General features: G+C 37.4%; 1 protein-coding gene across 4 annotated transcripts in view; it reads left to right on the top strand.

The window, feature by feature from the left end:
* TOR1AIP1 (torsin 1A interacting protein 1) overlaps positions 1-17529 on the top strand; it is a 38280-nt gene that overhangs the window by 15764 nt on the left and 4987 nt on the right. For 2 of the 4 annotated variants that reach the window (XM_019027317.3, XM_019027310.3), the window contains exons 4-10: positions 2709-2750; positions 3879-3965; positions 6550-6606; positions 10320-10361; positions 11096-11164; positions 16029-16073; positions 16440-16496. In XM_019027317.3, the coding sequence (XP_018882862.1) occupies positions 2709-2750; positions 3879-3965; positions 6550-6606; positions 10320-10361; positions 11096-11164; positions 16029-16073; positions 16440-16496 (399 nt within the window). The remainder of the gene's footprint in view (positions 1-2708; positions 2751-3878; positions 3966-6549; positions 6607-10319; positions 10362-11095; positions 11165-16028; positions 16074-16439; positions 16497-17529) is intronic. The other 2 variants (XM_004027989.4, XM_019027329.3) reach the window with 1 other exon arrangement.

Here is a 17529-nt window from a genome sequence, read left to right as displayed (position 1 = left end):
TGGTATATGGAGAAATGACTGTTAAATGAATTGGCTCTAGACAAATTGACCTGGAACTTCAAATGTGTACAGAAATAAAACATATCTTCAAATGTATACAGATAAAACATACCTATCAAATGAAAAAAGGAGGGATTACTGTATTAGTCATACTACTGTACTGTGTACTGTACTGTACTATTCTGATAGCTCAACAAATGAATGTAAATCTCCAACATATCCTTTCCATTATTATAGATTCTAAAATCTATTCAGCCCTAGTTAAAGAGGTTTTGTCTACCATATAATTTTTAGAGTAACTATGTAAAACATAACACTGAAATATAAATGGGACCTTAGTAAAGCCTACTGTATTACATGAATTACACTTAGAAGTTTGTTGGAATCTCTCACATTAGGAAAAGTTCAGCTGTCAGCCGTTTCTTTATTCATCTATTCAAAAAATTGGCCAAGTGCAGTGGCTCAACCTGTAATGCCAGCACTTTGGGAGGCTGAGGCAGGCAGATTACTTGAGCTCAAGAGTTCGAGACCAGCCTGGGCAACATGGCAAACAAAACCCTGCCTCTACAAAAAGTACAAATATTAGCAGGGTGTGGTGACATGTGCCTGTAGTCCCAACTACTCAGGAGGCTGAGGTGGAAGGATGGCTTGAGCCTGGGAGGGAGGGGTTGCAGTGAGCCAAGATCACACCACTGCACTCCAGCCTGGACGACAGAACCAAACCATGTCTCAAAAAAAAAAAATTATTGAGTGTTTACTGTGTGCTGTTATGAACAAGACTGATGAGGTGGTAGGATTGTAATAGACTGGAAGTCAGAAGAACCTGCGGTCTTCTGGCTTTTTTTTATTAAATTAGACCTATACCCTTAGACAAGTCACTTGATATCTATGAACCTTACTTATGAAAATCTTCCCTTATGATGAGATGGGAATCAGATGACATTCATGAAGGGTTTTTTGAAAATCAAATAGCATCATGCAAATATTAAGGACTTAGCATTTTAAGATAATAACAAAAATATGATTATTGATTCTTAAGAAAGCATCTTGTATTTGCATGCTATGTGAATAGTTACATAAATGAATAAAGTAAAACTGCTATACAAAAATATGAAGTACTATAATAATTATGCACTTAGAGAATAAAACTTCAAAAAGAGAACAATACCTTTTTGTAGGAATGGAAATATTAATTAAAAATTTTTGGCCAGCTGTGGAGCTCGTGCCTGTATTACAGTCTTAGCACTTTAAGAGACCAAAGTGCTGGGATTACAGGCTAGGAGATGGGAGGATTGCTTGAGGCCAGGAGTTTGAGACCAGCGTGGTCATGATGTAAAACCCCATCTCTTGTTTTAAATTAAAATCTTAAAAAAATTTTTTTTCGTTTGACTTTTCCTTTTTCTCCCTCAAAAAAGAGAAAAAGAAAGGACAGTGTTCCTAAGAAACCTAGAGCAAAATAGTACCTAATACACCAGAGTCTAGCTCTTTAAGAGTAACATGGTGTTATCAGCAGTTTTCTCTGGGTTAATTTTTTTTTTTAAATAAAAAGTTGGCAAATATATTTCAGATACTGATTTGCACTTGCCACTGTCAAGAGGAAGTATTTTCAGTGGAACTCAAAGCTTGACTAGTATTATACTAATCTAATTAAATGGATTTAAAAGAAATATTTTCAAATTCACCATATAATGTGTTAGCAGTTGCTTTCTATAATACTATTGTCCCTTTTAATAAGCAAATTGAGGTTAAAATCAGTAGAGATAAAAGCTGAAATTTTCTCAGCTTTGTTGAAGAAGTCTAAATCATGCTACTTCTCTACATATGATCCTTCAGCGATACTTTAACCCAATTGTGAAATACCTGCATTTGGGTACATCTCACTATTTTTTTTTTTAAGTTTCAGAATAGCCCATGTAAAAATACTATGTTCCAAGTTTATTTGATGTGTTTTGCTTATTTATTTTTGTTCAAATTCTCTTTTGCACTGGAAAACAGTGACATACATGGACCCGCCAGAACTAAAAGTTTCTTTACCTTTCTTCCTCTTTGGATACACCAGTGCTCTAAAGAACTGGGTTATCAGTCCAGTTAGTGTAGTTGGTTTTTAAAGGGAGTATAGGGGATTTGGCAAATAAGAGAATGAGAATATAGCAAACCTATACACACTAGAATATTTGTCAACGTAGAATTTAATTTTTTTTTGCATACAAAGGTTACATTTTAGAGTAAAAATAGACCTGTGACTGAAGGAAAATTAAACACTTCATTTCCTTTTTTTGTTTGAGACAGAGTCTTGCTCTGTCTCCCAGGCTGGTATACAGTGGCGCGATCTCGGCTCACTGCAACCTCTGCTTCCCAGGTTCAAACTATTCTCCTGCCTCAGCCTCCCGAGTAGCTGGGATTACAGGCACACACCACCACTCCTCGCTGATTTTTGTATTTTTAGTGGAGACAGGGTTTCACCATGTTGACCAGGCTGGTCTCAAATTCCTGACCTCAAGTGATCCACCCACCTCGGCCTCCCAAAGTGCCGGGATTATAGGCATGAGCCACTGCACCCAGCCAATTCTTAGTGATTTAACAGAAAAAGAATTTATTTAATGTGTCCTCATGTTCATTTTCCTAAACGAGATGCTCTTTTATTTATTCCTAAGCTTTAACTTTTGATGTTATATGTTTAATATTTGATGTATGCTTTTTTCTTCTAGAAACCACCAGTGTCCAACAGAAGGTCAATTTCTCTGAAGAAGGTATTTTACTTGTAAATATCATATATACTTTAAGTCTTTTTCTTTACATTAGAAGCCATTCTGATAGATATTTAAGAAGTGGGAACAGAGCCGGGGACTGTGGCACATGCCTGTAGTCTCAGCTACTCGGGAGGCTGAGGCAGGAAGATCACTTAAGTCCGGGAGTTCTGGGCTGTCTGTAGTGCACTATGCCGATCAGGCATCTGCACTAAGTTTGGCTTCGATATGGTGACCTCCCGGGAGCGGGGGACCACCATGTTGCCTAAAGAGGGGTGAATCCATTCAGTTCAGAAACGGACCAGGTCAAAACTCCCGTGCTGATCAGTAGTGGGATTGCAACTGTGAATAGCCACTGCACTCCAGTCTGGGCAACCTAGTGAGAGCCCCTCTCTTAAAAAAAAAAAAACAAGAAGTTAGAACAGAAAATAATGTGTTTTTCTTCAAGAAAAAAAATTCATGCTTATCTGAATGGATAACTGGGCAGAAATAATAGGACAGATAGAATGAGTGATGACAGCCTTACATTTTAAGCATCTTTTGTCTATTTGGGTTCATTTTAAGCAAAGATAATATTTTCTACTATGGTATTAAAATAATCAGTTTTCCAAATTCTCATAACCAGTTTATGTTTGAAAAGTACAGGAGTAAAATTTAGTTTTTGTTGAAGCTCAGCATAATCTGAGGGTGGTCACCTGCATAATAGAATGTTTGTGTGCAGGTGTGTGTACACTACCCCTCCACCACCAACACACACACACACAAATACACATCTGAATTTAACTACACACTAATTATATGTAGTTTTCCTCCCCGTAAACTTTTTCCACTGTTTAACGCTCATCTGTTCATTTTTGACTCTACATTAAAGCCTTATAGTTTGTTAGATATTACTCTGAATATTTGTTTAGGAAAGTATTATGTGCCCCAGAGGACACAAATTGAGATAAATTTTAGTTCCTTTGGAACTTTGGGATTCAAAATAATAAGCATGATAAACAAACAGCAGATCTATATCTGATAACTTAAAAGCCTTCTTTTAATGTTAAATTATTTGCTTGGTTTTTTTAAATTCAGATCTTCTGAGCATTAAAATAAGACTATATTAGTATATTGTTTACTTCTCTTTAGGAGAAACTGAAGAAGATGATCAAGACAGCTCTCACAGCAGTGTCACTACTGTTAAGGCCAGATCCAGGGATTCTGATGAATCTGGAGGTAATGTTGCTTTATATACATATGACTCTTCTCATAGAACTATCTTTGGTATTCCACAAATTTGCTTTTTAAAAAAAACTTTCAAATTTTTATTAATACTTTATAAAAAGTCGTGAATTTTTCTTTTAATATTTATTAAAACTACTGATTTCGTGTGTTCATCCGATTAATACTATGTCATGATATCTAAACAAATCACTTTTAGCTGTTTTTGATATTTGTGGAAAATAAGATATTTTTGTGCTCAAAAGAAGAGTTACTTGTTGTTTTTGAATTTTATAGAGAAACTAATCACATTGCCATTGGGACTGACAACACTATCTGGAGTGTTACTTTTAGGAAGTTTTCATTTAATTAGATAACTACCTTTATCTCTGGATTTTCAAATTCAAACCAAGTTATTAATTAACAAGTTCTGATTGTTTATGTGAATTTAAGTTTATTCAATGAAAGAGTTGACTAAAGAGAGAAAAATACCAATTTGAGGCTTAAGATAATGTTGAACAAGACCCTCCCCCACAAAAAAAAGATAATGCTAAACAAATTTGTAAACTCTGTAAATAATGAGTAATTTTATACTTTAGTCCTGCACTTTCCCTTCACCACCTCCTTAAAATTTCTGTAATTCCGATTCTCTTTTTTTTTTTTTTTTTTTTTTAAGGCAGAGTCTCACTCTGTCACCCATGCTGGAGTGCAGTGGCGCAATGTCGGCTCACTGCAGCCTCTGCCTCCCGGGTTCAAGTGATTCTCCTGCCTCAGCCCCCCAAGCAGGTGGGATTACAGGTGCGCACCACCACATCTGGCTAATTTTTGTATTTTTAGTAGAGATGAGATTTCACCATGTTGGCCAGGCTGGTCTTAAACTCCTGACCTCAGGTGATCCACCTGCCTCTGCCTCCCAAAGTGCTGGGATTGCAGGCCTGAGCCATGACGCCCGACCTGTAATTCCTATTCTTTACCTCATCATTTCACTTTAAAAATAAGTACATAAGCTGGTTTGGTTTTTGTTTTTATTTTTTTGAGACAGGATCTCTCTCTTTCACCCAGGTTTGAGTGCAGTGATGCGATCATGGCTCACTGCAGCCTCGACCTCCCAGGCTTAAGCAATTCTCCTGCCTCAGCCTCCCAAAGTGCTGAGATTATAGGTGTGGGCCACCGTGCCTGGCATTATACGCTGGTTGTTGGGCATTTGATATTCTGTGTGTTTCCCACCTTTCCTCATTTTTCCTATGTATTCTTGATACAGAAATGGAGATTTGTAACACGCTAGTAGTGTCTAGCTAGAATTCCTGGGTTCCATTCCTTCACTTTTTAGCTGTTTGCCTTTAGAGAGTTATTTAACTTCTGTGTTCCTCAGTCTTGTCATCTGGATTGTTGTGGGGGTTAAATTAATTCATATATGCAAAGCACTTACCTGGCACATAGTAAACACTCACTAAGTGCTGTTATTAGTGTTCATACATATTACATGAAGCTCTAAAAATTAGAGGTTAATTAAGCCATTTATATAGCCAATAGTTTGCTGCCATTGCTACCAGCATAACTATTTGGAAGTACATAAACCTCAGGTCCTGTGATTGCGCGATCGCACTTCAGCCTGGGCAACAGAGTGAGACTCCATCTCAAAAAAAAAAAAAATATGGGCACTTCACCTTTTTGTATCAATGTGTCTGTTTCCAAAACAGCAACCTGATCACTTTTAAACTAATTTAGTTATAAATTCTACTTTTATATGGGAAAAAATATTTTTAAGAAGAGTAGACTGAAAGCAAGGCATGGTGATAGATACCTATAGTCCCAGATACTGAGGAGGCTGAGGCAGGAGGATCCCTTCAGTTCGAGACCAACCTGGGCAGTAACGTGAGACTCCATCTCTTAAAAAAAAGAAGAAGAAAGAAAGAAAAAGAGTATACAAAAATATTGCCCACTTGCAATAAAAATTTAAAGCAAAAATGGATATTAATGATTTCAAGATGATCCACTGTCGTAAACTTTGAAAATTTTCCACAACTCAAAGGTTTTATTATGTCATTACCTTGGGGCATGTTCTGTTTCATAACAATTTTTTAAGTGGTTATTAGCTAATATTTTAGACGTGACATGACTCTTTAGAAACTTTTTTAACCTTTTTTTTTTTTTTTGTGAGACAGAGTCTCACTCTCTTGTTCAGGCTGGAGTACAGTGGTGCGATCTCGGCTTGCTGCACCTCTGTCTCCCTGGTTCAAGCAGTTCTCCTGCCCTAAGGCCTCCTGAGTAGCTTGGATTAAAGGCACGCGCCACCACGCCCAGATAATTTTTGTATTTTTAGTGGAGACGGGGTTTCACCACGTTGGCCAGGATGGTCTCAAACTCCTGACCTCAGGTGATCTGCTTGCCTCAGCCTCCCAGTGTGCTGGGATTATAGGCAAGAGCCACTGCACCCAGCCTAGAAATTTTTTAAATAAATTGTGCATCCACGTTTTTAACCACCTGGGAGTTATCTGAATATTTTTGCTCTTTTTATTAATTTCTCACTGTTGTCTTGTAAAATGTGCAGTTTAAAAGTTAGATATTATTTACAGTGTACTGTTTTTTTATTTTTTAGATAAAACCACCAGATCATCTAGTCAATATATAGAATCATTTTGGCAGTCATCACAAAGTAAGTAAAGCTGTGTTTACAGTGTCTTCCTGTGAGCTTGGTCAAATGCTGTTCCTATTTTTGAAGATCCTCTTTTGAAATTTAATGTAAATATTGAACAAGAGGAATAATAAATGCTAAAAAAAAACTTACCCGATATCTCTCTACCACTTGACCTTGCTTATTGAGTTATTATTCTCTATACCCAAACCTGAATTTGAACTTAAAAAACAAACAAAAAACTACTACTTCCTGTGATTTGTTGAATGTCTTTGCTAGCAGTATAAATGGGTTGATTGCTTTTATTTTAACAGACTAATGTAGTAGTTTGAGCCTATTTATATGCACTTATTCTAATAAGGACATAAAATTTTATATTAGTACAATTTCAACTCTGTTGTAAAAGTTTGGAAGGATGAATAAATAAGTGATAAAGCACATGTAATAAAAAGTTAATGGCAAGCTTGGTTATGGGTATATATTCATTTCAGTCTTACAACTGAAAATTTTTGTGATCAAATATTGAGAAAATATAACAAAAAAAGGTTGGAAAGTCATATACCAAAATGCTAATAATGATTTGCTTAAGAATCATTGGTGACATTTTTTTAACTTTATTATTTTCTTTTTTCTTTTTTTGAGACAGGTTCTCACTCTGTTGCCCAGGCAAGTGTAGTGGCGTGATCATGGTTCACTGTAGCCTCGAACTCCTGGGCTCAAGGGATCCTCCTGCCTCAGTTTCCTGAGTAGCTAAGACTACAGGCACGTGCTACCATGCCCAGCTAATTTTTAAATTTTTTGTAGAGACGGAGTCTCACTATCTTGCTCAGGCTGGTCTCAAACTTTTGGGCGCAAGCATTCCTCCCACATCAGCCTCCCAAAATGCTGGGATTGCAGGTGTGAACCATTGCGCCCAGCCACCTTTATTATTTTGTTACTACTGTTTTTTTCTTTTGACATTTTTAAATCAAGTCTCCCAAAATCTGAGTTAGTTATTAATCAACCAAAAATATCTTTGTATGTAAAAATCTTCAACAACTTTTTTTTTTTCTTCCACATTACTTTCTTTTCTTAAGAAGAAACTTTTGGAAGGCCAGGTGTGGTGGCTCACGCCTGTAATCCCAGCACTTTGGGAGGCCAAGGCGGGCAGATCACTAGGTCAAGAGACCGAGACCATCCTGGCCAACATGGTGAAACCCTGTCTCTACTAAAAATATAAAAATTAGCTGGGCGTGGTGGCGCGTGCCTGTAGTCCCAGCTACTTGGGAGGCTGAGGCAGAAGAATGGCGTGAACCCTGGGGGGGCGGTGCGGAGCTTGCCATGAGCCGAGATTGTGTCACTGCACTCCAGCCTGGGTGACAGAGTGAGACCCTGTCTCAAGAAAAAAGAAAAAAAGGAAAAGCCTTTGGAAATCTGTTTTATAATCATTGTATTTATAGAATTCAATTTTATATTTTTTATTTTAATTTTTAGTAGGTTCTGGGTTTGTGACTATAAAATGAGACATAAAATGAATTAGCTGCTGGGAAAAAATCAGTTGTGGAAAATTACTCTTCGAATTATTTTATGTATTTGCCCTATTTTACTCCAAATCTTTGATCTTTGGAAACTCTTAAATGTATCTACCTGTATAAATGATATTATACCCATGCAGTGAGATACTATTTAGGCCGGGGGCGGTGGCTCACACCTGTAATCCCAGCACTGTGGGAGGCCAAGGCAGCTGGATCCCTTGAGGCCAGGAGTTTGAGACCAGCCTGGCCAACATGGTGAAACCCCGTCTCTGCTAAAAATACAAAAATTAACCAGGCATGGTGATAGGTGCCTGTAATCCCAGCTACTCGGGAGGCTGAGGCAGGAGAATCGCTTGAACCCAACAGGCAACAGCTGCAGTGAACTGGGATTGCACCACTGCACTCCAGCCTGGGTGACAGGGCAAGACTCCATCTCAAAAAAAAAGAAATACTATTTAGAAATGAAAAATGAGTTAGTTCATTGTATCCTAATGAAAAGTTGATCAAGATATATTTCATTGACTTTAAGATACTATTGATTTTATATGTCAATGAGAAAGAAAAACCATCCAGTTAAACTATGCCATACCATTAATTAAAAGATATATCTGTAGATCAAAGGGCATTTTTTAAAAACTATGTCTTAGAATTTGATGAAAATATTAAAACGTATGTATCCACTTTTTAAAAAGTATATTTTTAGTATAGGCTGAAAACAAAGCTGAGAGAATATCTGTCTTATTTACCATAATATTTCTATGTTCAATGTTTTGCACATAATAGATACTTAACAGATAGATATTCATGAATTTTTAAATTAAGCATTTCTAGAATAGCCCCTTTTTTTAAACAGCTAGCACATGTTTGTATTCAGAAAAAGTTGAAAATAAATAAATGTAAATCGATACTTGTATTTATCATCAAAGAGTAACTCATTTTCTCAGGGCAGATTTGAAAATTTACCTTGTTATAATTGTAATGTCATTTTTTAGACATCCCATTGTGTCATTTTACAGTTATTCTTAAATACCACCTCAAAACCTGAAGTAGCATGTTTTACTTCATAGCTACTTTGCAATGTCCATAAATCTGCATAGATAGTACATACCATTTCTTTATGGTATGGTATGTGGTATATGATATGGACTGCCTGGATTTGTATCTCAGCCCAACTACTTTTAGATATATAATTTTGGAAAAATTACCAATTTTGGTTCCCCCCCCCCCTTTTTTTTTTTTTGAGACAGAGTCTCGCTCTGTCGCCCAGGCTGGAGTGCAGTGGTGTGATCTCAGCTCACTGCAAGCTCCGCCTCCCAGGTTCACACCCTTCTCCTGCGTCAGCCTCCCGAGTAGCTGGGACTACAGGCGCCCACCACCACGCCTGGCTAATTTTTTATATATTTAATAGAGATGGGGTTTCACCGTGTTAGTCAGGATGGTCTCAATCTCCTGACCTCATGATCCGCCTGCCTTGGCCTCCCAAAGTGCTAGGATTACAGGCATGAGCCACCGCATCCAGCCGATTTTCCCTTATTTATAAAATACGAACAATAATAGCATCTACCACTTAAGAATTAAGCAAAATTGGCTGGGCATGGTGGCTCATGCCTGTAATCCCAGCACTTTGGGAGGGCGAGGCAGGCAGAGCATTTGAGGTCAGGAATTTGAGACCAGCCTGGCCAACATGGTGAAACCCTGTCTCTACTAAAAAGACAAAAAATTTGGTCAGGCATGGTGGTGCACACCTGTAATCCCAAGTACTTGGAAGGCTGAGGCAGGAGAATATCTTGAACCTGGGAAGCAGAGGTTGCAGTGAGCTGAGATTGCGCCACTGCATTCCAGCCTGGGTGACAGAGTCAGACCCTGTCTCAAAAAAAAAAAAAAAAAAAGAAACAAAATTATACTTGATATATACGACTATATGTAGTTTTTATTTTGATGGTACTGGTCCTAAACTGACTCCTTGTTGTTGCCCAATTCCTAAACATTTTGAAGTTTAGAAATGAGGGGGAAAGAAATACACACACACTTTATATATATATATAGTATATGTATGTTTTTTATAGATATATACTTTATATGCTTGGAATTGATGAGAGAATGTTTTTTGTTTGTTGTTTGTTTTTAGTATCCACAGTAAGCAAGCAAAATGTCTGTGCAACATCTTTTTTGTTGTTATTTTCAAGTATTCTATGACCTTATCCCTGTTTTCTGTTTCAGGTCAAAACTTCACAGCTCATGATAAGCAACCTTCAGTGCTGAGTAAGTAGTTGGTTGTCTGCTCTTTTTTCAGCCAATCAATTCTTTTCTCTTTTTTTTTTTTTTCAAGACGATGTCTTGCTCTGTCACCCAGGCTGGAGTGTGATCTGGGCTCATTGCAAGCTCCACCTCCTGGGTTCACGCCATTCTCCTGCCTCAGCCTCCCAAGTAGCTGGGACTACAGGCGCCCGCCACCACTCCCAGCTAATTTTTTGTATTTTTGGTAGAGACGGTGTTTCACCGTGTTAGCCAGGATGGTCTTGATCTCCTGACCTCATGATCCACCTGCCTCGGCCTCCCAAAGTGCTGGAATTACAGGTGTGAGCCACCGCGCCCAGCCTCAGTCAATCAATTCTAACCTTGCCTTATTCTCCCAACAAAAGTTGTAATAAGATTTTAAGTCATTTTACCCCTCTTTACCTTTTTAATTCACCATGGATTGGTACTACCTATAATAATTACTCTGTGATATGGAAATGTGTTCAGGGCTATTTTACCACAAGTAATTTGTATTATGTGATAATATATTTATTTGCTGCCTGCTTTGCTGTAGGAAGTGGTTCATCCTCACTGATATGATCCTTTGAAATTATCTTTTACTTATAAAACTATTGCTTTTATTGTTTTCTTTCCCTACTTTATTTTGTCTTTCTGATAGATTAATTTTATAACACTGGAATATGGTATAAACTTTCAAAGTATGGGAAATTATCTTTTGATATATGTATTTGCTTCAGGCTCAGGATATCAAAAAACTCCCCAGGAATGGGCCCCACAAACTGCAAGAGTAAGGACCAGGATGCAAAGTAAGTAGATAAATCTCTGTTATTGAAATAATCTTAAGTGTATTTGCTGTGTTTTTCTTGACAAAGATATTTAGTTCTTCAGATAAACATTTAGGTTGTTTGTGATTTCACTAATAAAGTACAGCTATGATTACTAGTTTAGTAATTTCTTGGACTGGCAGCACATGGGCTGGGTGTAGAATGTAAATAGTGGCGTGAGAAAACCAGAGATTGGCCAGGTGCGGTGGCTCACGCCTGTAATCCCAGCACTTTGGGAGGCCAAGGCAGGTGGATCACGAGGTCAGGAGATCGAGACCATCCTGGCTAACATGGTGAAACCCCGTCTCTACTAAAAATATAAAAAAAAGAAAAATTAGCTGGGCGTGGCGGCGGGAGGCTACTCAGGAGGCTGAAGCAGGAGAATGGCCTGAACCCAGGAGGCGGAGCTTGCAGTGAGCCGAGATTGCACCACTGCACTCCAGCCTGGGCGACAGAGCGAGACTCCATCTGAAAAAAAGAAAAAAAAAGAGAAAACCAGAGATTGATGGATTTTAACAAGCTGTCAGTTCTAGCAGCAATACAGTCTGTATACAATAATGAAATTCTACTCTTTTGACAATACTTATTTTTTGCTTTTAGCAGATTTTGGAACAGCTTTGTATACTCATAATTTTACATAATAAAGGCTGAAATGCACAAGTTATATTTTCATGTTTAGGGTTTTTTTCTGTTTTTTGTTTTGTTTTGTTTTGTTTTGTTTTGTTTTGTTTTTGAGATGGAGTCCCGCTGTGTTGCCCAGGCTGGAGTACAGTGGTGCAATCTCGGTTCACTGCAACCTCTGCCTCCCGGGTTCAAGCAATTCTCCTGCCTCAGCCTCCCAAGTAGCTAGGACTACAGGCGCACACCACCACACCCAGCTAATTTTTGTATTTTTGCACACCCGGCTAATTTTTGTATTTTTAGTAGAGACAGGGTTTCACCATATTGGTCAGGCTGGTCTTGAACTCCTGACCTCATGATCTGCCTGCCTTGGCCTCCCTGAGTGCTGGGATTACAGGCTTGAGCCACTGCACCCAGCCTTTCTGGGATTTTGGGGGTGTTATGTTTTGTTTTGGGTTTTTTTTTGAGATGGCGTCTCCCTCTGTCGCCCAGGTTGGAGTGCAGTGGCACAATCTCAGCTCACTGCAGCTTCCGCCTCCCACATTCAGGTCATTCTTGTGCCTTAGCCTCCTAAGTAGCTGGGACTTGCATGCATGCACCACCATGCCCAGCTAATATTTGTACTTTTAGTAGAGACGGGGTTTCGCCATGTTGGCCAGGTTGGTCTTGAACTGCTGACCTCAAGTGATCCGCCTGCTTCAGCCTCCCAAAGTGTTGGGATTACAGGCATGAGCTACCACACCCAGCCTCATGTTTAGGTTTTGGATGGATTAAATGTCACAGAATTTAAGGAATACTATAAATTGATGTGATAAAACCATGATACTTTGAACTCACTTTCTATAATTTCTATGGAAATGCGTCCACATTAAATCTCGACCATATTTTTTTAAAGTCCATGCATATTCTCTGCCTTAAGTGACCTTTAACCTCCCTACTTTACTCATCTAACCACAATAGGTCTTGAGGTCATCAGGTATTCTCTTACTTTTATTTAGGTAATGTAAAAATCCACATCTTATATCTCTTGCTCATGGGATGATTAACTGTAATTGGACCAAATGACATGCGTGGCTCTGCTTTTCCATCAGTAAAGTAGGAGTGGTCATAATTCATTTTTTCTCAGCAGTGACGTTTTTAGCCCACATGTAAGTGAGTTCTTCAGCAGTCTAGAACCGAAATAACTTTTTGCCCTTGTCTTACTGTTGGTTGTCATTTCTTATTGCTGTGATTATGTGCCTGCTATTAGAAAACCATTTCCTCTTATAATTTGCTCTTCCTGACCTATTATAGTTAGGAAACCAAACATTAATTATTCAGCTTATTAGAATTATGTTTATAACCAGAATCAAACATTAAAATTAAATTTGAAGACCCAAGAGATACTCTTGGATGTAAAAATGCATGAGTTTTAGTGTATATAATGTGAAAAGCTCAGAGGCATCTTGTGTCATTTCTTAGTTCTTAACTATACATTCTGAGTAATTAATATCAGATAAATGACTTCCAGATAAGTGAAGTTAGTACATACTTATCAGAAAATCTTTGCATAATTTTTTCCTCTAATAAGACACTGCAGTACAGAAGGAAACATAATTATATTGAACATCTAATAGAAATGCAGAAATAGATCTTTTTAGTTGCTAAATTGATAGCTCATTTTTAGTATTTTATCTGTTTGCATTTCTGCTTTGTCTTAAGTTACTATATTTATTATGGCTTACAGAATTATACATTGGTTGCTAACCACCTACCATATATAGATACCACATTGAGCTTTCAGAGTTATGTAACAGTAACATACCAAAAGTGTGCATGTAATAGGATCTTTTAGACTTTCAACCACATGAGGACTTTAAGATAGAACGATGAGCAAGAAGAAAATATTTTCAATGGAAGTGGAAGACTACAGTGATTTTTCAAACACTGTTATATAATAGATTCCTCTTCAAGACTATTAAAAAAATGTTTTCCCAGCATTCCACATTTTATCTCTCATTCTTTAACTATATATTTCTGCCCGCTTTGGTGAGGAAAAAAAAGTCATTTTTAGAGCTGAGTGTTCAAGAACCTTAGGCTATAGATTCTACCCCATGGAACATTGTCACCCGATGTTAGCAACAGTTTCCTGTAGACAGGTCCCAGTTCAGGCTTCTGCCTGCGTCCAAACCTTTTAGGAAAGATGGAACCACTGTCTTTACTTTTTCCTGTTTGCCAGGTGATAAAACAGTGATTATAGAGAAGAATATATGTGCATGGAGAGGTCAGAGAACTAATATAAATGTTTTGGAACCTGTCTCAGAAATTTAGATAGAGAAAAGAAGACAATTTGGAGTTAAAGCTCTTGAGCTCCAGTCCTAGCTCTTCCACTTACTAATTGAGTAATCTTGGTAAAATCACTTAACCTTTGTGAACCTCAATTTTCTTGCCTTTAGAGACAGTAGTGCCTATAACTAGATTATTGTAATGAGCTTATATGTGTAAACACAATTTTTTAAAGTCTAAAATCTCATAATTATCAGGGCTTATTTATTGTTAATGTTTTCTGTAGAATCAATAGCAACTATGGAGGATTTGTGCCCTCTACTCTTGATGGTTATAGAGTGATTGATTATCACCATACTCTTTAGACTAGAAAAGCTTGAGTTTTTTCTTTTTCTTTTTTTTCTTTCTTTTTTTTTTCGAGACAGGGTCTTGCTCTGTTGCCTAGGCTGGAGTGCAATGGCATGATCTCAGCTCACTGCAACCTCTGCCTCCTGGGTTCAAGCGATTCTCGTGCCTCAGCTTCCCAAGTAGCTGGTGGCGCACCAATACACCCAGCTAATTTTTGTATTTTAGTAGAGACAGGGTTTCACCATGTTGGCCAGGCTGGTCTCAAACTCCTGACCTCAGGTGATCCACCCACCTCGACCTCCCAAAGTGTTGGGATTACAGGCTTGAGCCACTGCGCCCAGCTGAGTTTTTTCTTTTAAAAAGATGTTTTTTAGAATTGTTGTTAGCATCTCTAGTAATGTTGATAAAAAGGATAGCAGTTATACTTTGGACAATGTCCTGCCTTGGCAGTATATACCCTGCTGTGTATGTGTTTGTTATATGAATTATATAAGTATTATATATGGTACATAATTATTATTTAGCTGTCCTTCATCATTAACATCATAGAATTGCACTTCACAGCATTTTTGTATATATTATCTCATCTGATCTTTGCAACCATGGAGTGAAGTATTCAAAATAAACATTATCTGATGGATTTGGGTTTCATGTGGTTAGGTATTTTTATTGTTATTTTAGTTGTAACTTCGATAACCTAACTTAGAAGCTTCTAAATAATGAAATATCCTAAGCTAAACTAGTAATTGAAAAACAGTATTCCTCTTACAGTTGCTGTCATTTTGTCTTACTACATCATTATGGAGTTTTTTGTCATATGATCAAAAATAAGGCTATTTCTGAGTCTTAGCAGGGCTAATATTATTCCTCCAGTTATTCCAGTGTTTCTCAAATGAAAGTTGTTGATATAACGCTAAGAAGATCCACCAGGAAGTTCATTTATATATACAAAAGTTATAAAACTCCAGGCAAGTGATAGACGGCAATACTGGTAATATAGGTCATACAAATGAGATAACTCAGCCTCTCCACCTTCTGAAGCCTGTCCTTCCATTTCCTCTCTTAGATTTTAAAACCTGCTGGTATGCTAAGAAAGATGGAAGGGAAAGGGAAGGGTTAGGATCATTTTTAATTTCTTTTCTTGTTTTTAATTTTTTTTTTTTTTTTTTTTTTAGAGATGGGGTCTCACAGTGTTGCCCAGGCTGGCCTTAAACTCCTGTGCTCAAGCTGTCCTTTCACCTCAGCCTCTTGATTTGTCGGAATTACAGGGATGAACCACTGTGCCCGGCTTAATTTATTTTCTAAATAAATTTAGATGGAAGTAGAAATTTGACAGAGTTGTGAGAAAATTATTTTTGAGCTCTATTGTTTAACCACAAGCCTAAAACAGAATTACTTTATTACTTGTCTATTAACAGAAATGATGAGAAGTTTTTAAATGTGATTTTAAAATACTACTAGTATTTGAAATGGTCAGAATCCCCAGAGGAAATATTGAATCAGTTTGATATAGAAAATAGTGAGGATTAAGATTTTTATATTAAAACACCTTATCTAGACAGCTCAGTAGTCTGTAATCCACATTTTGTCCTTATTTTCCCTCTCTTTACAGCATCTTCACCAGGCAAGAGTTCAATATATGGCAGTTTTTCAGATGGTATAATATGTTTCATTTTATTATGGTGTGCTTAGTTTCTTTGTCCTTTTTATCCCGGAAGTTTCACCAATCCCATTAGATACTTATGGGTCAAATACTTCCAAACTTTCTCTCAAAACTAATTATTGTGTGCTTTGTACTAGACCCCACCATATGCTGTGAAAAGCTATGAAAGAAATAGGTCATGTGTTTCAAGGAGCTCTCAGTCTAATCGGCACTCAGATATTCTACTTTTTCTTCTGCTTCTGGCTGATCTCTGTCTTCTTTTTTTCCTGGTGGAATTTGTATCTTCTTTGTCTACTAGAAATAAATACTCAAATTATGAAGCATAAGTTGATAGTCTTATTTTATTACTCTCACCATTAGATGACAGCATTCTGAAATCAGAGCTTGGAAACCAGTCACCATCAACCTCCAGCCAACGTAAGTTTATGTATTCAGTTTTTATTAAATATTTCTGTAAAATTGGCGTTCCATAATTGTTTAAAAATGTTTTTTGACAGCAGTGTGACTCGATGCTATTTGAAGAATCACATTTTAAGCACTTGAGAGGAAAAAGTATATATTCTACTAGCAGTGAAATTCTTTATAGACAAACTACATGAGACAACATCTGGTATTGCTCTTCACTTAACTGTCCATAAGACCAAAAATAATAGCTAAAATAAGTAAAGCTACTAATACTGTTAACTGAGAAAACCATGCTGAATTGAAAGAAAGATAGCCAGAGCATGACTTTATGGGATTACAATGGCTTTCGGAGTCTGCAAACCTGTGTTTGAACTAGATTGGACCACTTACCTCCTTTACAGCCTTGTGGCAAGTTTCTTTAGTTCTCCAAGTCTTATTGTCCTGAAAGAGTACTAAGAAAATAAATTAATGGGCTGAGCGTGGTGGTTCATGCCTGTAATCTCAGCACTTTGGGAGACCAAGGCAGGCGGATCATGAGATCAAGAGATCGAAACCATCCTGGCCAACATGGTGAAACCCCATCTCTACTAAAAATACAAAAATTAGCTGGGCGTGGTGGCACACGCCTGTTGTCCCACCTACTCAGGAGGCTGAGGCAGGAGAATCACTTGAACCCAGGAAGCGGAAGTTGCAGTGAGCCGAGATCGTGCCACTGCACTCCAGCCTGGCAACAGAGCGAGACTCTGTCTCAAAAAAAAAAAAAAAAAGAAAATAGATTAATGATGATTCTGAAATTTTTTGTTCTTGGTACCGCTTTACACTAGTAAAGTTATTAAGAACCTCAAAGAGCTTTTTGTTGAAAATATGGGTTATGTCTATCCATATGTACCAGGAAATTAAAGTTGAAACATTTTTTAAAATACGTATTAATTTATTTTAAAATAATTTAGCAAGAAGAGTAACAGATCAGATTGCTTTGCATTTTTTCTAATCTCTTTAATGCCTAGCTTTAAAAAATGGATTTGGATTATCATATATGCTTCTG

Source organism: Gorilla gorilla, chromosome 1, assembly GCF_029281585.2.
Source record: "Gorilla gorilla gorilla isolate KB3781 chromosome 1, NHGRI_mGorGor1-v2.1_pri, whole genome shotgun sequence".
NCBI classification, from domain to species: Eukaryota; Metazoa; Chordata; class Mammalia; order Primates; family Hominidae; genus Gorilla; species Gorilla gorilla.
Note: the sequence above shows the minus strand (reverse complement) of the source record. Positions and strands in the feature narration are given on the sequence as shown.